Source organism: Camelus ferus, chromosome 1 (genome assembly GCF_009834535.1).
Source record: "Camelus ferus isolate YT-003-E chromosome 1, BCGSAC_Cfer_1.0, whole genome shotgun sequence".
NCBI lineage: Eukaryota > Metazoa > Chordata > Mammalia > Artiodactyla > Camelidae > Camelus > Camelus ferus.
This window is the reverse complement of record NC_045696.1, coordinates 74,488,887-74,515,465: the sequence shown is the minus strand read 5'-3', so window position 1 is coordinate 74,515,465 and position 26,579 is coordinate 74,488,887. Positions and strand designations below refer to the sequence as shown.

Sequence of the window (26,579 nt, the reverse complement as noted above, 5' to 3'; positions counted from 1 at the left end):
GTCGTTTCGCAGCCTCCCCTGCGGTTTGGGTGGGGGAGGTGTGGTGGTGGTGTGGGTGCTTAACTGAGCTCCAGCCAGTAGACCGTGAGCAGATGTGACCTGGGCCTGAACTTTGAGGAAAGTGGGTCTGCCTCCACCTCTCCTTGCCTTCGTAGGGGCTGGAGACACACACCTGCAACGTGGCTTTGACCATGCAGGGGAGGATAACACCCCAAGGTCAAGGGGAAACAAACTGCAGGGAACGCAGGGCCCTGAGCGGTGGCATGGAAGAGATCTGCCTGCTAGTCTGGGAGTGAAGGGAATTTAGCTAAGCTACTTTTTGGTCTGGAGCTTGTCTACACATGATAGTCTAGAAGACCAGTCTGTGGATAACTGAAGTTTTTTTAAAATGGGTCAAGTCAAAGATTTATTTACTTTAGTATTTACACAGAGGATATCAAGGGGCAGGGAAAGATTTTGGTAGCCGTTCAAAACACCGACTTAAAAAATTATCAGTGAACTCTAAATATCTCTCTTCCTTTAAATGAATTGCTTATCCATAAATTTATCTAAGACCATCTCACACCTCTTTATACTTCCACCCATATCACCTATGAGGGTTTATCACTAGTCACTCAACAATATTTCTCATCTATGCTTCATACTGTTTTTGGAAATCAACTTTTCTTTGTTTAAAATGGAAGGACATTGAATCATTTTGAGAGCACAGCCGCCAGTTTCCCAATGAACTCGCAGCACATCTAATCTTTATGTGATCTATCTACAATTTGACATGGGAAACACGATAGCTAACATGATGTGCTAAGCTTTAGGAAAAATGTATCTCAAGCAGTTAACCTCAAGATTCCTTCAACATTGCCCAAAGAATGTCTCCACATATTTTCAGAAGATTTTCTCTTTTTTGGAAATTGAATCTAAGTCAGAATGATTTAAGTAGTGTTTAATCCATTAATCTCTTCCTCCTACTTCAAAAAGGTGACACTGTCATAGAAAGCAAGAGAAAATACGAGGGGGTGGCAGAGACAGATAATCTTCTTGGTAGGAGGGCACCCAAGTCAGCAGTTTCTTACATAATCCTGTATTAATAAAAGCAGTTCAAGAATGGTCTCCAATTTTCTTCAATCATTTAATATTTCTGAGTTGCCTATCAGATCCATGGTGTATACACAGAGAATAACTTCAGGTGGAAACAAAATTTCTGTATGGAAAGAATTCTTAAGTTTATGTCACTAGAGCCGGGTTTGGTTGTACGTTGTTTTGAACATGACACTTCTTGGTTAAACTTAACAGAGATAAAGGTCACTTACACATCTAGACCAAAGAATTACTAGTTAGCATTGAACTCTTTCATTATCCATATTTTTAAACAGTCATTACTAATTTGCCTTTGTTTTTTCATCCAGTGCTACTGAGGGAAAGTTAGCCCCAGGTCTGAAGAGGGGTTATCTTGTGAGCTGTGTCCCCTGAGACAGGACACAGAAATGGGAAGTCAGGAGGCAGCTTTCAGTGAGGCTTGACAGGGCACAAGTTTGTCTTCTATTAGTCAGCAAGTTCTGGTATTTCTGAAGCACGCATGAAAGAGGTGCTTAGATAAAATAGATGCATTAGAGGAATAAATTGCTAATTTGTTCATTTATTTATCCAGCAGAAGTTTGCGGCGCCTTGTTCTGCTTCAGCCTCTCTGAAAGGTGCTAAGAGCATCTAGCAAGATGAGACACGATCCCACGTGTAAGAAGTCAAAATTTAGCAGGAGATGGACGTGTAAATCCATAATGACACCGTGGGATAAGCTGCACGTGGTGATCTCCTGAGCTGCAAATATCTGCCATTCTCCCCGATCTTTAAGGGCAGAGCTGTCTTACTCATTTTCTATTCCTAGTCCCTCGCCGAGCGCATGGCCCACAGAAAGAGCTTAAACATGTCTGACTAGTCTGTTGCTACATGCAGTTTATTTTGAAGTCTGAGGCACCTCGAGAGGCTGACTAGCTAAACACAGTACCAGAAAGACTCACAGAGTAAACAATCTTATGGTTACTGGGGAAAGGGTGGGGGGGAATATTTGGTAGTTTGAAATTTACAAATGTTAGCCAATATATATATATAAATAGGTTAAAAAGTTTCTTCTGTATTGCACAGGGAACTAAGTTCAGTATCTTGTAATATCCTTTAATGAAAAAAAAAAAAAAAAAAAGAAAACAAAACAGAAAAAAACACAGTACCAGATGCTGCCTGGCTCCCTCCCTCCCTAACAGTGATGAGAGGTCTTCCTGATGTGTGGGTGTGGGTGTGCTGACTGCCCACGTGACCTCCACTCGCCTCCGCGGATGCAGCATAGTTCTCTCTAGGCCTTACTGAGCCTCTGGGGCTTCTCCCGGCTTCTCCCTCCTGCGCCTCCCTGTGCATCTTTCCCAGGGAACTCATTGTAGCTGATGGTGCATTTAGGCTGCGGGCTAGGAAGAAAATCCAGGAGGAGGCATGGAGGAAGTCCCTCCAGGAAAGAGGCTTTTTTTTTTTTAAAGCCCCAAAATAGAAATATTTGGCTCTTTGTCCTAAAATTTACAATACTTTAAAGCTGAGATGAATTTTCAGTGATTTTTCAATAAAATGTAAGGTATGGAGGCAAAAAGGTTCACCCATACAAGGCCTTGCTAGATCTAACCGTTCAACTTGCACTTGAACAATGTTAGCTTGTGCACCTGAACAGGTTTCCAGGTCACTGAAGACATGCAATCAGTGTGCACGTGGTGCTCATTGCCTTCCCTCTAGCAGAAAAGATTGTATTTTAGGGCATTTGAGCTCAATGTTAGTTGAATTGCATATTGTCGGGTATTACGTAGTGTAAATATTGACTAGTTTGTTCCACGCAAAATATAAAACATGCCTAACGTTATTCCATGGCACGATGGGCTGGTGTTACCCGCATTGTTATAAATGCATCTCACTGACCGACACTGAGACCAAGACCAGCCACAGACACTTCAGCACAGTCCCTGGCAGAAACCTGCACGCCACAGATGAAATTGTTTACATCAGCTGTGAAAATGCAAACACTAAATTACATCAGAAGGCGATATGGCCCTTTATAGGAAACAATAGATAGAAGTGTTGTTCACATTAGGCAATTAACAATTATCTGTTAATTTGAAAAATATTTATTCAATAGTTACTAAGTACCAGGCATTGTTCTAGATCTTGGGGTACAATGTTAAATAAGAGACAAGATCCCTTTTCTCACAGAGGTTACATTTGAGAGTGGAGAGCCAGACAACAAACAGATAAATGAAAACAAGTAAGAAAAGACAAAGTGATAAATATAAGGGGGGAAAACAAAACTCTGGGCGCTGTGATAGCAACTGGTGGTCAGGTTCGGCTCTGAGTGTCTGAGGCTCTGACACTCAGGCTAGAACTTGAATGACAGGAAGGAACCTGCCACAGGAGGATCTAGGGGAAGAGTATGCCCCACAGCGGAAAGCCAGCATGGAGACAGCGGGCAGTGAGGCTGCTGTGCAGGATGAACAGAGCACGGCAGTGCCCCCGGGGCTCACGTGGGGACGAGGAGCAGAGGAGCTGGAAAGGGGATCAGGTGCCAGGTCATGAGACAGAATGATGACCAAAAAAATCAGGGTTTAAGAATGGGATAGAATGTGGAATAGAAGGAAAACTGGAATCAGAGGATATAAAAATGGAGAGTCTGCAAAAATTCAGCTTGCTCCAGGCATGGTTTCCATCTGGGTCTTACTAGCATTTAGAACAGTCTCTGATGAAGCCAATCTGCACTGCCATTCTTTATTGGTCTTCAGATGAAAAATGTGACACTTTTAGTTCTTTTGAGAATCTTAGATTCCACTACAGGGTCTGTAACTCACCACTTTTCCCTTGATTACCAACATAATACGTGTTTATGATGGAACATTTGGAAAATGCAGATAAGCTAATGGAAGAAATAAAATCACTCTAAATCCAGCCACTCAGGGATAACTACTGTTAACATTTGGGCACAGACTCTCTTTATGCTTCTATAGTGCAGTGATTTAGAATCTGGGCTCTGAGTCTGGGTGAAAAATCATGGCTTTGTAACCTGCTAAATGAGGGTTGTTCATTTCTCAGTCTATCTTAATCGCTTATAAAATGCCACATAACTGTACACAATATCTCGTAAGCCTGTTTTCTCATCTGCAGAATGAGAACAGTAATAATATCTTGGTCATAGGACTGCTGTGAGGATTAAATGCGAATCCACGCAATGTTCCTGAGGTAGTGCCTGGCACACAGGGTGGACTCAAACATGTTAGGTATTATGCTATTAACATTTTATGAAGTTGGGATCATACTGTAAAACTGTCAGCATATAAACTACTATTTCAATTATCACTAGATATTTTTTCATTATCTTAAATATTTTTCTATGTAGTTTTTAATGGTTACATAGCATTTTACTACAGCGATAGTAATTTAGTTAATTCTCTGTTATGGGACACTTGGGCTATTTCCAAATTTTCACTATTAAAAAAATTCTACAGATAAAATATTGCAAACTTTCATGGTTATTTCTCTAGGATAAATTCTAAGAGGTGGCTGGGTCAAGGGGCAGGTATATTTCCAAGACTCTTTGAAGCACTTTATTATGTCTTCTACTATGGACTTTGATTATACCCTGGGTAACAGTAATGTTGGGAAGTAAGTAAGTAGTTCACAGATGTGTGCATTTTTGTATGTCTGATTTACCATGAGCCTAGTGAAATACAGTCTCACCCCAACCTTGTGCCTTTTTTCTCCACACTGTTCACACCTTCTGGTCAGCATCAACCTTCCTCATTCCTTAAGGAAGCTACTCAGTTCTGGGCTTCTAGCTGAGCAAATTTGCTTACCAGTTTCTGATCTACTGAAAATTCTTACTTATCATTCACTTTACCTGAAGCTATAAACTTATAGCGTTTTTAGTATATTAGAAATCCAAGCCCCTCATCTTAACATTAAGAAACTAGTAGAGGGAGCAAGTGATTTGTCCAGTTGGTCATCTGGTCCAGGCCATTGTTAGACAGCTACTCAAAGCTGGCTCATTTCTTTATCTTTAGTACGGAGTTCAGCAGCCAGCACATGTAGACAGCCAGTAATGTTTGCTGAATGACTACCTGAAAAAACGTATAGCCTTTTAGGATTTTGTAGCTGGAGGGGACCATAGAGGTGTGGAAAATGAGATTCATGTTGGTTAATAAGATGTTCTTTAGTTATTAGTGACAGGTTGGAATAACAACTCAGGTCTTCTAACTCCCAGGAGAGACAAGGAGAAGCCAGGAGAAAAAAAGGCTTTCTGGGGTGAGATGGGCGTCATGTAAAGAGATTCAACTCATTCTGCCTTGTTCTGGGAGGGCGAAGCCAGGGATAAGCAAAGCTGGTAGTGGCTAGGGGGCAAATTTCAGGGAAGAGCTTTTTAATAGTTAAGATTGTCCAAAACCGAAATAGGTTTTCTTGAAAAGAAGTGAGTTGCCCCTAATTGGAAGTGTTCAAGTAGAAACAGGTGTGTTTCAATAAATAACTTGTCAATTATGTTTGAAAAGAGAAAAAAATTGTTTTGCGTATCTGGTGGAGACAGATGACTTCTAAGGTCTCTACCAGAACTAAGATTAAGTGATTTTATGAATATATATGGATAGATAGATGGAGAATTTCCCTTGTTGCTATATTTCTTTGTAACTGTCTTTTGAGTGTGAACCCACTGTCTCTTCATTATAAATGGGACCAGATAAATTCTAAAGTCTTTACTGCCCTAAGATCCTATAGTTCTAAATACTCTTCTTTTTAGTGCTAATTCAGTGTGTACGCACAGTAGGAGTTCAAAAGATAAATTTAAATTTGCTCTTAAGTCTGGGAAAATCTACACTTTAAAGATAAACTGAGCTGCAGGCTCCATGCAGTTGAATAATTTGATTGAACTCAGCTGGTCTCAATCAAATCAGTTGATCACATTCAAGAACCCTAAATGTGCATTAACTATTTTTTAAACAAACAAACAAAAAGTTAAAATTAGAAGAAATTTGGGTGGGTTGCATTGTGATGAGATAAAAGTGTTACTGGGTTTCTGAATGATAAGAAATTTGGCTGGAATTATTTCCTAGAATATAAAGAATACTTTTAATTGCAAATATGATTTAATTGTACTTCAAGTATGGAGTTACTGAAAGATTGCCCACAGTACAATAATTCATCCAAATTCTAGTCTTAAGACACATAAATGAACCCTATTACAGAAATACTTTCAATTTTCAAGATTTCGTATCAGTAATAAAAATGGAGGTTCCGACAAGTTCATACTTGGGTTTGGGGAAAAGCTCCACTCTCAAATAGCAAACTAGCAAAGCTCCGGTGAGAATCAGAGGGCGTCTGTGACACATTCTGTGATTCTAACCAGGAAGCAAAGGGATACAAACAGCAAAGGATGCTGTTTTTTTGGCTTCCCTTTTTCCTTTCTTTCTCTCTCTCTCAGTAGAAGCCTAAATAAGGACGTTAATATTCAAATTAAGTATTTCATTTGACTTATCAACATTGTTACTGTTTTGGACACTCCTAACAGTAAAAAATTATGGCTCAAGTTGAGATGAGCTATCCAATTGCTTAGACTATCTCAGCCCTGCCGTTTTCCCCACCCACTTAGGAAAATGTATAATACTTCAGGCGCATCAAGACCTTCTAGATTTCAGACATTGTGCTAGATGCCAGAGATAAAAACATCAGGCATGAACCTTGGCCTCACAGAAGCACAGCAAATACAGAGCACAGGTTCATCACGGAACCCAGACAAGGCTCAGAGTTCTTTCTGACCCAAGACTCCAGACAGCCGCTGCTCAGCTACCACAGAATTGGCATAAAAGATAACACCTATTAGTCACTCCTGTGGGAAGTCAAAAGTTTTCTAGTAACAGGTTTCATCCTAACAATCACAGTTATGGTTATTTCATGTCTAAAAAGCAAGACCCATTTCATAGTATCCTGCTGAAGTCTGAGTTTTTCTGAATTCCACTCTCAGAAACATGAAACACAAAAACAAACAAGTTACCTCCACTGCTGCTTTTGCCCTTTCAAATTCCTCTTCTAAGGAGTGGTTTCTGGAAAGCAAAGCGCTTCCCCAGCGCTGTTCCTTGGTCAGTCGAGCCTGAAATAAACCAAACACGTGGTGTTATAGTTTTGGAATCACGTAATACAAAAATGCAAATATTTTTCCTTTTCCCATAGTCCCCTAGAGTTTAAGAACCTGCAACTGATGTCATTTTTGTACTACTTTGCGAGCATGACGTTGCCCAAACGGGAAAGACGCCAAAACGTGTACAAGTCCCGGAACAGTGGAGCTCAGCTCTGGTCCTATTAAAACCAACGCCTAGGCTCAACCTCCCAAAGATCTTACTTCTCATTGGTCTTCGTTCTGGGCGTTGCTATTTTAGTTAAGTCTCCCCATGTGATGCTAATATGCAGCTAGGAAGGAGAATCTCCGTTAGCGGGCTGGGCATAAAAGCTATCTGAGCTTTCAGCTTGTTAGGAGGACCAGCCTCATGTGAAACTGTGAAAGCTGCGGAGATGGACGGCAGCTGCCAGGTCTTTCTCCTTAGAAACACAGCAGGGCATCCTGCTGAATTCCCTTTCCTTGGCCTCCCCTCTTTTGGCACACACCTGCCTCATGTCCTGTGTCCTCAGGACGCTGCTCTCTGCTAAATAATAAAATCACTTAGGTAAAATCTCGTCTGGTAACACCAACTGCTTTTTCACAATTAACAGGTAATGTGATACAGAACTTGGCTAAATGCAAATATTTCCAGAAGATCCCCCATAAGGGGTTTGCTGAAATTAAAAGAAAATTATTACTTTTTAATTCCACAATGAATACATTCTTTTTGAAAAAAATTAATCATGAAGAAAGTGTAATGCTAGACCTTTTTTCTTTGAAGTAACATATATTTACACACCCGTAGATAGAATATTGCAATGTGTTTCAAAAATTCTTTTTAAACACAACTGGTATGCTATTCTGTGGCTTACTTTTTTCTACTCAACAATGTATCCTTCAGTCTCCACATTTCATTCATGTAGCTCTACCTCAGTCTTTCCCCAGTATTTCCTAGTAAGTATATACTGTACTTTGATCAGAATTCTCCTCATGAGAATTATCCCCGTGTTTCTGATTTTTCGCCACCTAATTGCTTGTTTTCTTGTCTATCTTGCTCTGCTGTGGGATCCACATGGGTAGGGTTTTTGTGTGGTAACTTCTGCAGTGGCCCAGACAGAGCCCAGGGCCTGACAAGAGATGTATGCCCAAGGACGCTGAGGCCAGGCCTTGGGGAGGAGGAGGGGAGAGGCTTGCAGCGAAGTCTCCCTGCCCCTTTCACTGCGGGGGCAGGGTGGCTCCTTAGCCGATGTGGCAGACTGATGTTATGCAGGGATATTCAACCTCCGCTTCTACAGGAATTACTCGAACAGGCCTGGGTCCCAACCCAGACCAATGATATAATCTATGAAGCTGGGGTCCCCGGGCATTAAATGTTTGAAAAGCTCCTGTGGCGATTTTGAAAAGCAGTCATGTTTGAAAATCACTGTTCTACAGCAAAACATGGCTCGTCACCCAGCACTTACCATCTATGCTGCTCAGCCGTTTCTCAGTCTTTCTCCACCATCACTGGTCCTAAAGAGGAACCCCTCCCCCCGACCTTTTATGATTACACAGGAGTAAAACCAGGGCTCACTACATGCCAGATGCTGCTCCAAGCCCTTTACTTACTATAATTCATGCCTTTTCAACAACCTGAGGTAGGTATTACCATAAACTCCATGACATTGAGGCACAGAGAGATTAATTAACTTGCCCCATGTCTCTCAGCTAGTAAGTGGCAGGGATGGTGCTTTGGGGCCGTGCTCATAACCACTGACCTATAGTGCCTCTCACAGGAGGCTGTGCTCAACTGAACATTATAGAAGATGCAAAATAGAGAAAAGCTGTCCCTTGGAGGTTCATGCATGGTTGAGGGAGTCAGCCAAGAAGCCTTCAAGAATACTGTGGACTGAAAATAATAATGAAGTAATTATTAGGAAAACTTTTGAGCATAAACAATAGTCAGACTGTATTTTGCTTTAATGAATGTGAAAGGTTAATCTATTGGAACATTAATTTACGTTTTGTCCTCCTTGATGTATTCCCTGCCATATCCCTGGTATCTCCTGCAAAGAACAGGTGCTCCATAAATAATCAGTAAATATTTGTTGCAAATAATGCTGCTGGGAATATATGAGTGAATGAATTAAAGGCATTTCTCTCCCCAACTCCCAGAAGGAAGCTCTGTGTCCTCAGTCAAGGTCTTCTGACCAGTCCAGAGGCTAAGGAGGGTTTAGAGGAGATTGAGCGGGATTTGTCTTTCTGCCTGTGCCTGGAGTGGCAGAGTTCTGTGCCAGCAAGCCCTGGTTTTGGGGGGTAGGTAATGGAACTTTTTCTAATCCAGACAATTAAGACAGGGAGGGGGAGGGAATCTCCAAAAACATAAGCAAGATTGATCATCATGGGTCCCAGAGGTTAGGATGTGAACATGTCTTCTGGGGAGCCCCCATTCAGCCTACTGCCATCCTCATCTGACACTCTTGGGTGACTATTTTTGATCAACAAATATAAAGGTGCAGACGATTTATAACCTTTTAGAATTTATAGCTTGTTAGGGTGTTACAGCCTGGTAGAGAAGCTAACCTCAAAAATAATATGACTTTATTGTCTTGTTGAAAGTTAATTAATTTGTATCTAACCTGGTAAACTTATTTTGGCATTTCTTTCCCAACTGGCTACATAAATCTCTGTTCCTTAATCCTTTGCTTTTGCCTTCCTGCTGGTTCCTTCATTAATGAAATAAGCAAACAAATACATTTTAAAAATGTGGACATGTGGTAAGAAATATACTTCGTGCACTTATATAATAACGTCATGAATGACATTAGGAGAAGAAAGAATGCACTAATATTTTTGTCCCAAGCCACTTTCATTTATTAGAGGCACTTTTCAGCAGTGAAATACGATGTCTTTCCTGTGAAGCCTGACCTAACAGGACTCCATTACTGTCACTGGCTTCCTTTCATTAATGTTTCACGACCCAAGTGGATTATGAATCACAGGATGCAAAAGTCACCATATATCAGGAAGAAGGGGAAATCTCTCTCTCAGGAGTCGACTAGTTCGTATTCTCTTTACTACTTAAAACTGCAAGTGTAAATAGAATCTCACTGTGAAAATGAAATTTTATTTTGATAGCACAATTACTATTTAGGTAAGTGCTATTTTCTACATTGTTAGAAAAGCCTTATGTTATTACTAATTCAAATCTTATTGAGCTCACATTTTAAAGCTATTTACTTTGCCCAAGGAAGCATAAAATAAAAGTTATAAAATATAAGCAGATACTGAATGTAAACAGAGGCAGTTTTCAAGCTGAGAGCAGTATACATCTAAAGGTTCTGAAACTTTTTAGCAACTCAGCAGTGTGCCCAGCGTGCTGATGTAGGACTGAGAACGAAATACAGATTACAGCACATAGTAAAGAGCAGCCTTCCTTTCAAGTAACATTTTTTTTTTACATCCAATTTCTTTACAGGCAAAACTGTAATACGGGAAAACAAATAAGTAATGCTTGTAAACTGCAGACATTTCTTAGTATTTAACTAGAGGAATGATAAGCCAGACAATTACACCCATAAACTTGAGTTGCAGCTATTTTGGTGGCACAATGGCTGTCCCGGCAGGTCTCAAGCTTTCGTTCACATTGGAATCACCTGGAGGTCTTGCTTAAGCACAATCTGCAGGATCCACCCCCTGGGTTTCTGAGTCAGTAGGTGTGGGGTGGGGTCGTGGAATCATCATTTCTAACAAGTTTCCAGGTGACGCTGACACCGCTGTCTAGGGACAAAACACGCCCTGGGAACTTCTGATACTGCCATTGTGGGCACGTAGGTGGAACTCTGGAGCTCACAAATATATTCTGACGTAGGAATTTCTTTTCTTCTTTGTATGATTTTTAAAAATGCTCCGCAGTTAACAGCAACTTCCTGGAAGTGCCTTGGCTTTAAAAACAGCACTTTAATTGGTTTAAGCTAATTGGATTTTAGGGAATTACACTCTCAAGAGAAGAAAGCATTTAATTCCTCCAGCTGTTGATTGCACTGGATGATCGGAATTAGGTGAAGGGAAAGAAAAAAGCATGAAATAATTCTAAAAATAATGTTTCCTCTCTTTATTCAAAATTATGATTGTGATCAAAATTATGATTTGCACGTTACTGTGTTTGTGGTTGTCCTGGCATAATTTCGTTGGCTAACCTCTGTATCAGTCATTCATAGCTTCTCATACAATTGCCTTTACATTATTGCTAGAGATGTTCCACCAAAACACATTTTTAAAAAGCTCAGCATCTTTCCAAAAGAAACTGAAGGAGAAAAGGGATCTGCTTAACCTAGAAAAGAAAAATATAACAACTAGCAGACCTTACACAACAGTCATTAAAGGCTTAATCTCTGAAGTCAGACTGCATGGGGCTAAATCCTGTTTTACCACTAACCACTACCTGGTGACCCTGGACAAATTACTTAATCTCAATAACCCTCAGTAGTTTCATCTGCAAAGGGCATAGTCACTCATAGAGTCCACAGAAGAACTGAGCGCAATAGTTCATATAAACACACACACGAAATGCTCAGTACAGAGTAAGTGCTCAATAAAACTGGCTTTGTTATGATCATTTTTCTGGTTAGTGCTTATCAAATGTACTTTGGAAATTCATTAAAAAATCTGTGGTTGGAGTGCTTTTGTTTAGTGGTTGATGGAGACTAGCTGGACTTTTACGCTAGTGTAGATCGTTTAAACATTCGCTTTATTGAGATGGTCAGGATATTTTTTCTTAATCAGTCAACAGACATTTATCACTGAAAGCACACAAAAAGGCTGCACCTCGAGCAAGAGCAAATTCCTAGAACTTTGTGCAAAGGCAGGCAGCACGTGGTTCTCATCTCCACCCAACTATGAAATTCTGTTATGAAACATCAAGGCGAATCAGGGCTAATTTTTAAAAAAGATGGACAGTCTATTATCATGCATAACTAAAAATTATTTTCAAAACTAGCTTCAAAATGATAAAATTTTGTCCTTTCATTTTTTCTTCCCTTTAATTAACCATTAGCCTTTACTTTCAATTTTTTTAACTTGACGTTTTATTTCTTCTTTTTGTTAGCATCTTTATTTTTTTTCATTTTAAGAAGTATTTGTTGAGTACCTAGAATGTGCAGATTTCCTACTATGCTGAAGTGATCTTCAGATTTCTTTCCTTCCTTTTTGCCTTCTCTCTGCCTTCTTTGCTTTGTTCCTTCCTTCCTTCCATCTTCCCTTGTTTCCTTCCTCACTGGTGGCTCACATGAATGGCCAGTAGGGGAAAAGGGATGTTGATGTGGCTCCTGTACTGTCTTCCAAACAGCAAAGTGATATTTATAGTGTCCTATCTAATTGTTTCTATTAGACATAAAGGTCTTCATACCTCCTATAATCTTATCTCATCTTTCTAGCTTTTCCACTGCCTCACTTGTGGCTTGATGGACAGTAGACATTCAACCTCATTTGTTGAACTGAAATGGAATGAAATGGAAGCCATCAGGATTTCTAAGAGTAAGAGGTTGAGAATGAATTTGGGAGGAGAGGCACAAACGTGTGTATGGCCTCAGATCAGATGACAACCCTAATTCATCTTGCAGTTTCCGGAAGAAAGTGATAGCCTTGAATATCGCTTAACTCATATTAACCGTATAAACTTAAGCAATAATCAGGGCTTGCAGTGAGAAGGGAAATGGATGGTTTGTGAGTTCTCTCAGGTGGATAAACTCAATGTGGCTGATGGGAGGCGATGTGTGATGAAGAACAAGGGCTTTAGAAGCTGATGGGTGTGGTTTGAGGGCTGGCTCCTCCTCTCCATCTTAGCTGCGTCATCTTGAGAAAATTAGCTCTGTCTTCTAAAATGCATTTCTCGTCTGAGAAATGCAGATAATATTAATTGCCAAGATTACCATAAACATTTCAAATAATATATTAGAAGTGTCTCATATTACTATCAACATGCATTTACCTTACTCATTTTTTACATTACATTTACATTTACATTACTTTTATATTACTCCTTTAGAAATTTAGAAAACACATTTGCACTTTTATCTTAAAGTTTAAATTGTTCTGGTTTGGGGTACTGCCAACTGGATGGAATTATGACTATGCAGAAGGAAGCATTTGCTGTGCCAAAGTTAGCCACATCAGAGAGTTACATGATTGTGCCTTGGTATCTGGGGAGCCTGGCTGATGAATTGACTCCTGAAGTCCAGCCTAGGTTGGGAAGAGCCTGTGTTGGCACTGTCCCTACAGTGTCCAGACTTGAAAAAGAAATGCTTGAACCATCACTCTCCAGCAGAAAGTGGATTCTTTTTCTTTTGCCTCACCACTATCTCACTGAAAAAGCTAATTTTATATCATTACCTTCTGTGTTTTTCCTCAGTTTTTCAAATGTTTTCTAATTTTTCAGATTGCGTGATTTCTTTAAACAATTAACTCCAGGGAATACCAAGTACACAGTTTGCATAATGTCAAGAAAATTTATTCTTAAATCTACAGAGATTATATAATTTATTATAATCTTCTGCCACTCTGATTAGTGTATTCAAATTACTATTTGAAGGAAACTCGTTTATGTTTTTCTTTTTCCCCATCTTGCAAAGAAAACAAGCTAACATGAGATTTCTTCCTATTGTAAACTTTCATTCTCTTTGTGATTCTGAAATATGATTTTTAAGCAAGGCTTGTAAATAGCTCCTCACTGGTTGAACTAAAATAATTTACATTAGCTTGAGAGAAAAGACATATCCTTGATTTTCCTGTGAACCATTTGAGTGATGGTGGAACAGTAACAAATTTTGGTGAGCTGAAATTGTTTACCTGAATAGTTTGCAAGTTGAAATGTTACATCACCTCAGCATCTTATTTATGTAAAGAGAGCATATATTTAAAAGCAGTATGCTTCTAACAGTAAAAACATCTTTCTGCCCTTTATTACTAACAGATGAATCAGTCTAGTCTCTTGCTGCTCCACTGGAGTGACTTCGTATCTTAGATGATTAAATCCCAAATTCATGAAATTTTCCTTATTTAACCACAGGCTGGAATTAAAACTTGGAGATTATAAATTTCCTTAGTTCAGGCAAATCTTGGTAAGTAAACATGCAGTGTTTAAAAAAAACAATTTAAGGGATAAATTCTTTACAAATAATTGGTAACCCTCTAAAAGGATTCACTACATTTTATCTAGACAGAGAACTATCACAGGGCACTTTACCTGATGTTTTGGAGGACAATGTTGGGAATCTCATACAAATTTTCTGAAGCACATTGTGTCTGCTTAAAGGCACACCAGTGGGTAAGTGGAAGGAGGATGTGGTGGGATGAAATCAGACAACCAGCTGGAAAGTAGCAGTCATTGGAATAATAAGATAAATGCATTGTGGGTCTCCAAGGCAACTGAGGACCCCGGCTGCTCCTCCGCCCTCCAGCTCCGTGTGCAACAGCCAAGTCTCCCCCTGCTGCAGGAACAAGCGTTCTATGGCTCCATTAAATCGTTCCAAGGATTCCAGTTTATGAAACAGTACCGATTACTTTAGCTGAGTCTAAATCTCTAATGCACTTATCAAGAAATGTTTCTCTAATAAATGTTACCAATTTGCTTTGAAAAATATACATGTAGAATGAACACAGAGGAAGAAAATACATTTTCATGCTACATTAACAATTCATTAAGCTTCCCAGGGTTATTTGCTCTGGAAGTCAGTGGATTTGTTTTCCAGCAGAGTTCTGGGAGCGGTAATTGCCCACCTTTCTCTTGCAGAGGGTGAGGTGTAGGGGAGGGTGCTGTTAATGGCCTAGAAAGATTTCCAGAGGTCTTCCATTTCCTCATCATTTCCTCTCTCTCTGTGTCTTCCTTCTCTATGCCACTTATTAAGTTGTAGGCACAGTGACAATTTTCTTAGTCTCACTGTGCCTTAGTTTCCCCTTTTATAAAATGGGGACATTTATAAAAAATTATTTATTACCCCATAAATAAACCTACCTTACAGTCATTTGTCAGGATCAAGCAAGCTAATTAATATGTACTGGAGGGCTTCTCACAGCACTCAGTAATATCTGCTATTATCAGAGTTAAGCCTTTACTTCATCCCAGACACTACACCTCCCCTCTTAGTTTCAATATCTTATCTAGTAAACTCAAGAAAATCTCTCTTGCTCATTTCATCCCACTTATTTGCCAACTATATGGTAGATGCATGAATGTGGACACATTTCTTAAGAGATCTTTACGGTTTTAGACCAAGGCTGTACCCTTGTAAAGTGTTTGAGCAAATGAAAAGATTGAGACTCCCTTGGGCCTGCTTGGCACAGCCCTCACCATAGTGGCAACTAGTTACAGACGAGACAGTTACACTGGAGTCAAGGGTCGAGTAGCGGACAGACGGGTCTGGTTCACACCCTGCTTCTGCCCGTGATTAGCTGGGCGCCCCAGAAAAGGATTTTGACTTCACCAAGATTCTTCAAAGACCTTTAAAGTGAGGCTAATGCTAATTCACAGGATTACTTAGGTATTAGATGTAACATATGAAAAGCACATAGTAAAGTCCCTAATACTTAGTGGGTCCTCTCAAATGTCGCTCTTAGTCTTACCATGACGGCTAGTGCTGTAATTATTTATTCCTTAGCAGTCATGTTCCTGATGTGTACGTGCCTTGGTCTGCAGGGCATAAATGTGATGAGTGCTCAAGACGTAATTTCCTTCTACTTGGGTCTGTTATATAAATAGTGCTAACGGTGCAGTAGAACAGATTTTGTATTGAAAAATAATGGAACAGTAGGTGGTATAACAAGGAAAAAGTGCTAGGTACAAAGTGACTTCAGCGACACATTTTCCAGCCAAATCTATCCTTCTCTCTATCTGAGTCATCAGTTTAAGCATTGAGACAGATGCTGAGTGAGAAAGTACATGAAATACAAAATACAGAAGAAACACTTCAACCTTTTCTGTGAAAATTTAAATAAAATGTTTATGATTATAAAAGACAGGTACATTGAGGAGTTGGTTTTGTTACCTGTGTTGGAGGCACTAATTCCAGCTCCGAAGCCGACTCAGAGTTCAAGGCGCTTTTCCCACCACTCAGTTCTGGTTGAGATCTGTGCTCTGAGGACCTATAAGGGACGCATGAAGGAGAGTCATGTACGTCGACAAGCAAATTCAGCTAGAAACCCAGCCAAGAAACTCGGCGAATTTGGATCACCGAGAACCATGGTCACAAAGCTCTCATCAGCCTTTTGATGAAAAAGATAACATATATTTCTGTTATAATGATCATGTTTGGAATTTAAGTGGAATTTAAGGCTGCAGTGTGCTAGGTATTATTGTCTTTGGTTTAGAATTCAGTCCAGTTATGCGTAAAAAGTAAATAAATGCAATGCCATTTTTGTTATTGAAAGTTCTGCTTCATTAAAAAAGTAATTCTGGGGGAGCAGGGAGCTTTCTCATAAAGTGCCTCAGTGAGATTTGATCTTTATTTAGAATTTGGATGTCATAATAAATGGAGATGTGTGAGGGGCAACAGGAAACTGAAACATGCCGTCCCTTAGGAAGCTTTAAAAACATGGTAAAATTCAAGTGGCTAGTTTTTCTCATGGGCACCCATGGATTATTCTTTTTTTGTGGGGGCAGGGGGAGGTAATTAGGTTTGTATTCATTTATTTAAAGGAGGTACTGAGGATTGAACCCAAGACTAAGCATGTACTCTACCGCTGATTCTTGGATTCTTCTTAGTGCATTATCTGACAGTGATGATTAAGAAAGTCAGAAAAGATTATCTGTGTAGCCAGAAACATTTAACTACCATTCATACAATACATTGAATACACACACATATGTAAACATACATGTGCACCTGTTTTGATTGGTCACCCAGTTACATATTTACAAAATTATCAACAAAGATTGAACAAATACTGAATTTTGAATTATGAATCTACCAAAATCCTAACTGGCTGAATTTTTAGCAATTCGGATGAAATAATTTAGTTTTAGAAGCCACAAAAATTAACATTGATAAATAGGGGGTTGTAAATGGCAACAAGAATCTGGATTGACTGAGTTCATTGGCTATTTCAGTATTAGAGTACATGACGCATAAATGACTATTTTCTTTATTTTTAGTTTTTAAAAATTTTTATCCATTTAAAAATTTTAAAAATATTTTATATAAGTTTTAAAGGTTATAGTTCATTTATAGCTATTACAAAATATGGGCTATCATCCTTGTGTTGTACAATGCATCCTTGTAGTCTGTCTTACACCCAATAGTTAGTACCTCACACTCCCTCACCCCCCATATTGCTCCTCTCCTTCTCTCCCCACTGGTAACTACTAGTCTGTTCTCTGTATCTGTGAGTCTGCTTCTTTTTTTGGTTATATTCACTAATTTGTTGTATTTTTTAGATTCCACATATAAGTGATATCATACAGTATTTGTCTTTCTCTGCCTGACTAATTCATTTATATGGCCCTCAAAGTCCATTCATGTTGCTGCAAATGGCAAAATTTCATTCTTTTTTATGGTTGAAATAAATAACTCTTTTCTGATATTAAAATATCTTACCATAAAAGTTCTTTTGACCCAGTTCTAGATGAGCAGGATTTTCTCTCTGTCATGGGATGCCCCTTGCCATTCCGATCTCCATGAAACTTAACATCATCCCATTTTTCCAGTTGTGTTTGAATGTCTGCTAAGTATATAGGAAGGGGACGAAGAGGGGGGAACAGGAGGAGAATACAAGGTGTAAAGAGAAGAAGAGAGATTGATTAAGACCAAGAAGTCTCATACAAGTGAACTTTACTTAACCAATGCTCTCAAACCCCAAGACCAAAGGTAATTAAAATGCTTGCAGCTAAATAAATGAGATCTATTAAGAGAAATTAGATTGTTTTTACAGTTAAACAATCCAGTTTTTTAAACTGAATTTATCTCAAGAGGTATGTGCATTCTGCATTCTGTGTATGAAAGCATGGCGTCTGGTTGATAATGGGCTAACAGCTAAGGAGGCGGCTTTGAGATACTTCTGGCACATTTCTAGAAAGAGATTCTGTTGAACAGAATGAATATCATTGTTAAAAGGAAGTGGGAAGAAACTGGAACACATTTCACAGTTTTTGTTATAGACTACTTAATTTTTCACCAAAGAAGGGAATTTATAATGGAAATAGAGAGAAAGGAGGTGACAGAGAAAGCTGAGAGTTGCGAGAGCCGTTTTCTCCCTGTGGCTCTGTTCTTACAGATAAAGAACCTGGCTGGGCTCTCTCTCATTAACAGGTGTGTGACTGTGAACAATCCACTTAAACAACCTTGGGGGTCAATTTTTTCATCTATGAAAAGCTGGGTTTGCTGTCAATGCCCTCCAAAGAACTTTAAATAAGAATTTGTTTGACTTCTTCACAGGACATTTTCTCAAAAGCAGAGAAGTGAAAATTTCATTTACATGTTTATTGTATTGTAATGTATTTAACAGTACATCCTATGCACATGTATAAATTTCATTGATTGAAATGGAATAAACGTAGAACTCATGGATGGTGAGGAAGTGTCGGAGATAGTTATAAGGTTTTCCTCCAAAGAGAGGTCTCCAAGAGGGGCATGGCAGAGGAGAGGGGAGCCTGTGTGAGCAGCTGGTTTGCACAATGCGCTGGTTCTCTTCCCTTCTCCACCATCCACCCCAGGTTGAGCTCATCTACATCCATGACTGTGAAATCATGGATGCCCCAGTCCCATGCTCTGACTTTCCAATCTCCATGTCCTGCTCAGTTCTCTTTCCTGAGTTCTGGATCTACACTTCTAACAGTTCATTGGACATCTCCACAGAGAAGTCCCACGATCTCCTAAAATACGACAGGTTCGAAACTGAACTCAGCAATTTCTACCTTGACTTCCTCCTCCCCACCTTTCCCCGCTGTATCCTCATCACAGAGTTTGACACATTCTATTTGTCTTCCTGGCTGGCACACATACATCTACTCAGTCCACAAATCCTGTTTCATTTTATTTTATTTTTTGAATCTGTCTCCTTCTCACTATCCCCTCTGCCACTATCTTAGATGCCTGAATTGGTCTCCCTGCTTCCATGCCTTTCTCTACACACCCACCAGAGAAAAATTTTTCTAAAATAGAACCTGTTGATGTCACTCCTCCAAGCAAAAAACCTTTAAACCCTGCCCTTACCTCAAACTTAAGGATATGGCATCCAAGAACTCCCATTATCTGACCCCTGGTGACTCTCAGCCTGATTTCTCACTCCTCTTCATGCTTGACTATGATGCCAACACTTGCACTGACTTGAAAAGACATCTGTCAGTGTTTGTGTGTGCATTTCTTTCTCTTCTACACCAGGAACGCCATGCCCCTTCCTCCTCACCTCTCTCGGATCCATATTTCCTTGTCTGGCAAATTCTTACTCACCCTTCAAGACTCTGCTCACATAGCAGCTTCTATAAGACACCTTCTACAACCTCCTGGCTGGGTCAGGGGCTCTATGAAGGTGCTCATGTACTAACTAACTTGGGCTTTTCTTTATTACAGTACACAGGACATATTTTATTACAGTCATTTAATAATTTTTTCTATCTCTCCACTAGACTGTAAACTTAATAAGGGGCAGAGAGCTTATATTATTTATCTTTGTATTTCCAGCACATAGTATGGAACATAGTAATTATTTAGAGAAATATTTACTGAACAAATGAATAAATGAATTCATGACCATCTAACATGTATATATCACAGTGCTAAGTGATTTTACATATATATATGTGTATATACACACACACACACACATATATATATATATTCCTTTAACCTTCAGAACTTTGTGGATAAAGTTACTAATATGCTCATTTTATGGCTACTTCCTCATGCACATATGTATACCCATACCCACCAGTCAGTCACAGCCTGGAGAGATACACATTCCCCTTGGTTTTCGGAAAGATCTGCCACTGTTCTCCTAAGAAAGGAGAGCTTACTTTGACTGGTTCCATGAGCTGAGGTTAAGGCCTCCTTTCTCAGGAAGACGTGCAATGGAGAGAAGTACGGGCTTTGATGTTAGTTAGAGCGAGGCTCCAATTCTAGCTCTTCCTCATACTAACTGAGTCTTGGGCAAAGTTATTTAAATTTGCAAATTTGGTTCCTCACTCATTTTAAAGTGTTGTGATGAATTAATGGGCTCATACATGTAAATCATGTAGCACAGTTCTGGGTATTGTAGGCCATCAATAAACGGTAGCTCTTATTACTGTGTTGGGTGTATCCCCATGCATGTTACATGTGACTGTCTCGTCTGGCTGTTCCTGGAACTTGGGTTAGCATTTCCTCTCTCTCTCTCTCTAGACTCTCTTCTCTCTAGACTGAATGCTCCTAGAGAACAAGATTCATGTCTTATTTTTACTGTAACTCCAGTGCCTAGTTTGGTGCCTGTCATTATCAACAACTCAATACACATGGGTCAAGTAAGTGAATGAATAAATCCACACCAGTTCTGCAAAGTTGAACTCCCCAACTGCTCTTTAATCTAAGCACAAAGAAGTGTGTCCTGCCCAGTTTCTGATATAGAATTCATCTTTTGGACTGCTTTGCCCATGGTTTTAATGTCATTTGTAGAACTTCCTTGCATCAAGGCAAGGGTGAACAGTAGCAGACACAAGCTATCGCCTTACCTAAGTCTAAGGATGCCGTGTCCGAGCCTCGGAGAGCCTGACCTCTCTGCTCAGCGTCTGCACTGATGAGGTCAGATGCGTCAGTCTTTTTCTTGAGGGATGATGTTTTCGACTGAGGCCTCCAACTTCTTGGCTTTGGTTTGGGTTTGAGAGACGGGTTCACTCAGGTCAAGGAGATCTAAGCCTGTGGTCAATACTATCAGAGATGGAAGAGGTTAAGATAAGCCCATTCACTGCTCTCAGATTATTTTTTAAAAATAGGTTTTGGTTAGGTGCAGAAGGATTTTGTTTGTAGAGTAGGCAAGAAGCACCAAACTAAGTTAGCTCCCCACTGATTTATCAAGACAGTTTGTATTTAGACTGGGAACCTGGCTGGATGCTCTCCTTCAGCTGTCATGTAACAAATTCGCAAAACAGGGCTTAGACCAGCCTCCCCAGTGATGAAGGTCTGAACAAAAGTAAAATGATAAAATTGAATATGAGTTTAGATACTATTTACTTTATGGACTTTGCTTTATTTATAAAGAGGCATATTTTAGAGGGCATATTTTCTGGGGTAGCAGCCTAACTGTCATATTCAGAGGGATGCTTGCAGACAGTGAAGACGAAGATTTGGTAAAGTTTCTAAATGTCTTCATGTTTTCACTTCAAACTACTGAAGTATCCAGGGTATAAAGGAAGACTGTTAATCATCTTTTATTTAATTAAGCAGTTCAATCAGAAAACGGCTTGCTGTTTAGGCTCACACTAGAGAGGTATTTTACAATCCATAGTTGATGAATAGGTACACATGTTAATACCTTTGCTGCTTAATATGCAAATTCAAATTTCAACGTAACAAACCATAAAATGGTTACCCTTTTACTTCCCAGCAGGTTGATTACATTGTGTTAAATACTCTAATGAAGGCAGAAATAATAATTTGTCCAAATGCAAACTAGGCAAATGAGAAATAAAAAGGCAAGCTCTGTAACTCTTCATTCTTTTTTCTCTTCAGTGCAAGTAACTGATGTTTGATTAGCTCATTGTGAGAAATGGAAAATTCCAATTAGACAGGGTCCCTCCAGCCCTCCTTCCGAGAGGCTGGCTTCTGAACTGGGCTGGTGGGCTTCTTGGCGTAGGATCTCTTCACCTGGCTAGCTTAGGAAAGCCAACAAAGTGACAGGGACACTCCCCGTGCTAACCCTTCCCAGCACCGTCTACAAACAGCTCCTCCTCCTCCTCTTTGATGTCTGGCTTTTCCTCCTGGTAGGGAGTGGATGGATTTTTGCTGACATCTCGACGCTCTTCCATCTACTGCCCCCTTGCATTCAAGGCTGGGCCAGGGCTAAACTGAGCTCACAGCAAGTATTTCTTTAGTACTGTACGTTCATCATGAGCTAACCAATCCCATGGGATCCTTAGGATGTCAAGCTTTATTCTCAATAATCTTGCTTTCTGACTTCAATTACAAATCACAATGGTTTGAAGCTGATGGTGAAGTGGAACGACCTGGCTCTACCACTGCTTAGCTGTGTGGCTTCAAATGGGTTTCTTGACCTCTCTGAGTTTCAGTCTCCTCAGCTGAAAAATGCAGAATTAGTAGTCTGTCCTTTAGGTATGACATGAAGATTAAATGATCTAATTTGTAAGTCAAATGTGTAAAGTGCCAGCATATCATAGGTACTCAGTAAATATTTCTATTCTTTGGTGGCCAATTTGTGATGCTTTTCTTTCCTTTTCCTTTTTGTTGATCTCCTATTTTCCCTACTCTTCTCTATTTCAGGCAAGAATCAGGTCTACACACTGATGGAATGAAAAAACACCAGTGGGAATAAGATGGAGGATGAGACAAAAATATTGGTCCCACAGAAGATGCTATGAAGTAAATTTATTAAAAAAACACCCTGAAAGTGTCAGCTTATCTCACTTGAGTCTTCCTAAGGAAATGGGAGCCACTTTCCAATGAAAGATGCTCTGAACTATGAGGAGTGTTCTGTGGGAGCAAGCACTTGAATCTGGGGGGAAAGAAGTGGCTTTCAAGGCTCAGCTGCCTGGCTTGATGTCTAAAATGCAAGCGCAGCAAGCAGCCAGGGTCAGCTAGGATGCCGCACATTTCATATCCTTTGAATGTTTAAATAGAAATTTCTAGGCCACTATTACGTTGGCAGGAATTCTCAGCCCACCATGATTTCCTTACAATAGAGGCAAGGAAGTGGATGACAGTCTGTGGAATGCTGTATATGTCTTTTTACTAATTGTACAAACAATTAAGAATTAGTCACTAGCTCCTACACTTCTTTTAAAAGCAAATTATATAGGACTCGTCTGCTTGTATATAGAAGTACATTTGTTACAGAATAATAACTGATGAGCATTAATTTAACTCTGTATCTGCTTCTCACCATTCAGAATAAATGAATTACTAAAAGCCTGAATTGCGAATTCAAACTTGGCTCAGTAACAATCTTTCCCCTCCAAACGTCCTCAGCACTTCCTGCGTTTGTTCTGAGCTCTCTGTTCCTTTGTTCTTTTCCCAGCAAATGTGAAACAACTGCTTGGCAGGCACAAAAGGCCTTATTTGGTACCCAGTTGATGAAGGGGGTGGCTGGGAGGTGGAATGGCAACCTTGAAGCTGAGAGAGTCCCCGGGGAACACAATTTCAAAAGCATAGAAGGACGGGTGCAGCCTTTCACTTTCTTAAGAAAGATAAATCTCATTTTACCGTGTGTGTGTGTGTGTGTGTGTGTGTGTGTGTGTGTGTGGTGTGCGCTTTAGTTAAGACAAAAATAAAGGGTTTCATTGTTGCACATGGGCTTCAAAGACAGCATACCTTGACACAGAAGAGGGCGTCTGCTCTACTGATTTTCTGAACCCAATTTTAAAGATGCTCTTAGGCACATGAAGCTTTGTGTTTCAGAATTTGTGTTTCTATTTAAGCTAACCACCTGTTATAGTGGATGTGAAACGGTGTGTATATGTGTGTGTGTGTGTGTGAGAGAGAGAGAGAGAAGGAAACAGAGCAACCTGAAGATTCTATGCTATTGGCTTTGCAGGTGGAAGAAAGGGCCATAAACCAAGGAATTCCAGGTACTAGAAAAGGCACGGAAATGAATTCTCCTTTAGAGCCTCCAGAAGGAATGCAGCCCTCTTGACATCTTGATTTAAGACAGCTGACCTCCAGAATTGTAGGATAATAGATTTGTGTTTTTCTAAGCCACTAGATTTGTGGCAATTTGTTACAGCAGCAATAGGCAACTAATACAGCTGGTAGGCCAGCATCCACACCGGACTCACAGTCCCACCACCCGCAAGCCCGTGCCCTTCACCACTCCTCTCTAGACTTTTTCTGAACTTGGAGGGAATGTGCTGATACTATTGATGTGACTTTGATTATTTTTTGTTTAGCGACCAATTATTTGCCAGTTTGGGTAGTCTGAGGCATAATTTAAATAGTTGGTGCTCTCAGAAACTTTTTTTTGGTAACCGAATCTCATTAGGTGTAATTTCCTGAAGCTAGAAGATGAAATATGTTATGTAAGTGTTTGTTTCCATCTCTCTCAAGGACACTTGATTGAAGATCACAGCCTATTAATCTGGAAGCCTCCACATGGCAATGAAGATGTTTATGAATACTGCATTACTTGGGCTTTGGGAGGTGAGGCTGCTTACAACAGTTAGGATACAATGGCACATATGATGAAGCCCTGATTTGATACTTCAATGGCAATGCTATTAACATCACTATAGTATAATGAGCCTCAGATTTTTAGTGACTTTCTCTAAAGGAATAAATCTACAAGGAGTAGGTCAGAGAGAACAGACCATGGGACAGCCCTGACCAGGGTAGTCACAGAATGTGCCACCCAATTTGTAAGCTACCCTGGCATTCCAGAAAACATGGAATTCTTTAAAAATTTTTTTTAAACTGAAGTATAGTTTGGAATTCTTTAATATAGTGCTTACAGAGCAAACTCCTTTAGGAAACATTTTGCCAGTGATGTCAAATAGATAAATTGAACTTAAATAATTCAACCAACTCTTGCCTTTTAATTGGAATATGTAATTAAGGCTAATTCCCAGATTTCTAAGTTCTCTCAAGAGGCATGCCATTGGGTTCACGACTATTTGGGCTTCATAAAAATGTATTTGGAATTAAATGTATTTGTATTACACTAATTTTGCAGTTAGGTGGCTTTAATGGGATTGTGAACTTTGTTAAGGGTAGCTTTTCCTTTATATAGGGGTCTCTTTGACAGGTATACAGGTCCCATACCAATAATACCAATATATTATTCTTTTTTAAAGCATGAACAATATTTCTTCTATAGTAATTGTCCACCTCATAGCTCAAGATTATGGATAATTTTTTTAGATTATGTAGATTGATAAATGCAAACCAAGAACCCCCTATTCTTGCTCTTTAGAAAAGAGTCTTTCCTGTACTTTGAAATATATTAGATCTTTTTGGAGACTATAGACCAAGAAGTTATTATTGCAAGTTTTATAGTAATTACTTGTCCTATAATATAATCAGTATCTTAAAAACAGCTACTTTCTAGTTACTTTCAGAGCATTTGCTCTATGTATCAGTATATAATATATATTTATTTGCCATTAAAAATCAAGGATATTAGCAATGATCTTGGCCTACTTACCATCTAGGGATACAGCTTGAGAGGGCCAAGGAATTAGTTACCTATCTAGATTACTGATGAACTAAAGATAATTTAAAATGTTAAAGGCAAAAAAATTGGAAAATATCCTGATTTGATCAGCTTGAAGTTATCATCATTGGATGACCAAAGTTAATCTTTAATTTAGAAACAAACAGAAAGTAAAAAAGATAACTGAAATACTTAAGAATAAAATTACAATTTAGAGCTTATATGAGGTAGGAGATTGATAAGTTCTTTCAGGGTCAGTAGAGAAAAAAACCTGTCATTTGACTGACCTTTGGAAGAGACAATTATCTTGTTTATTTTGTGTTAATTTATATAAGAACTATATTCTTTATATATTTAAGAAGTTGTCAAGATAGTGGCACACTGGTTTATTTCTTCATTGGAAGAAGATGCCAGCTATAAAAACCTCTCATCTTGATACAAGGTTCTTCAAATTTCTACTTGATTGACTTGGTACAACTTGAAGCAGGTTTTCCCCCATACTTACTCCAGGATTGTTTACTATCCATTCCTTGAGTGTAACGACATATATAATGCTTGGGATATAATAGGCACTTAATGTTCAACGACTGTCCTAATTGCTCAATGTAATTTCATACTGTTCTATAAAATGATGATGTTCCATTTAAAATTACTATTTAGTAAAAATTTGGACAGAAAATGATAACTGTATCTTTTGCTCAGAAACCTTAGCTATAAAATTATTGGACCATATTAGGATTCCAAGGTGTTTGTATGCTGAAAATTTTTCTGTTTAAAAATGTGGAATAATGTGAATTATGTTGCATACTGAGATATAAATTATGGGCTTGTAATGATTTTTAAAAAGAACTATAATCCTTAGGGATTACCAAAATACAGTGTGCCTTGAAATAAGTTTTCAAGATTAAAAAACACACTATCTACAGTCTTCCTTAAGGATAAAAATCTGTGTGACTCAGATGCACTGAATGCTGAGGTCGAGAAATAAAAAACCCACAGTCTCAACATACCATTTTTCCTGACGTCTTACTTTGGATGGTGTTATGGATTGAATTGTGTTCCCCTAAAACTCATATGTTCATATGTTGAAGTCTTAACCTCTAGT

General features: G+C 39.2%; 1 protein-coding gene across 1 annotated transcript in view; it reads right to left on the bottom strand.

Annotated features, from left to right (window-relative positions):
- Window positions 1–26,579, bottom strand: part of PEX5L (peroxisomal biogenesis factor 5 like) — a 156,745-nt gene that overhangs the window by 52,236 nt on the left and 77,930 nt on the right. The window contains 5 exon segments of the mRNA XM_032483811.1: window positions 7,055–7,150; window positions 16,177–16,273; window positions 17,725–17,848; window positions 20,829–20,946; window positions 20,948–21,024. Of these exon segments, the coding sequence (XP_032339702.1) occupies window positions 7,055–7,150; window positions 16,177–16,273; window positions 17,725–17,848; window positions 20,829–20,946; window positions 20,948–21,024 (512 nt within the window).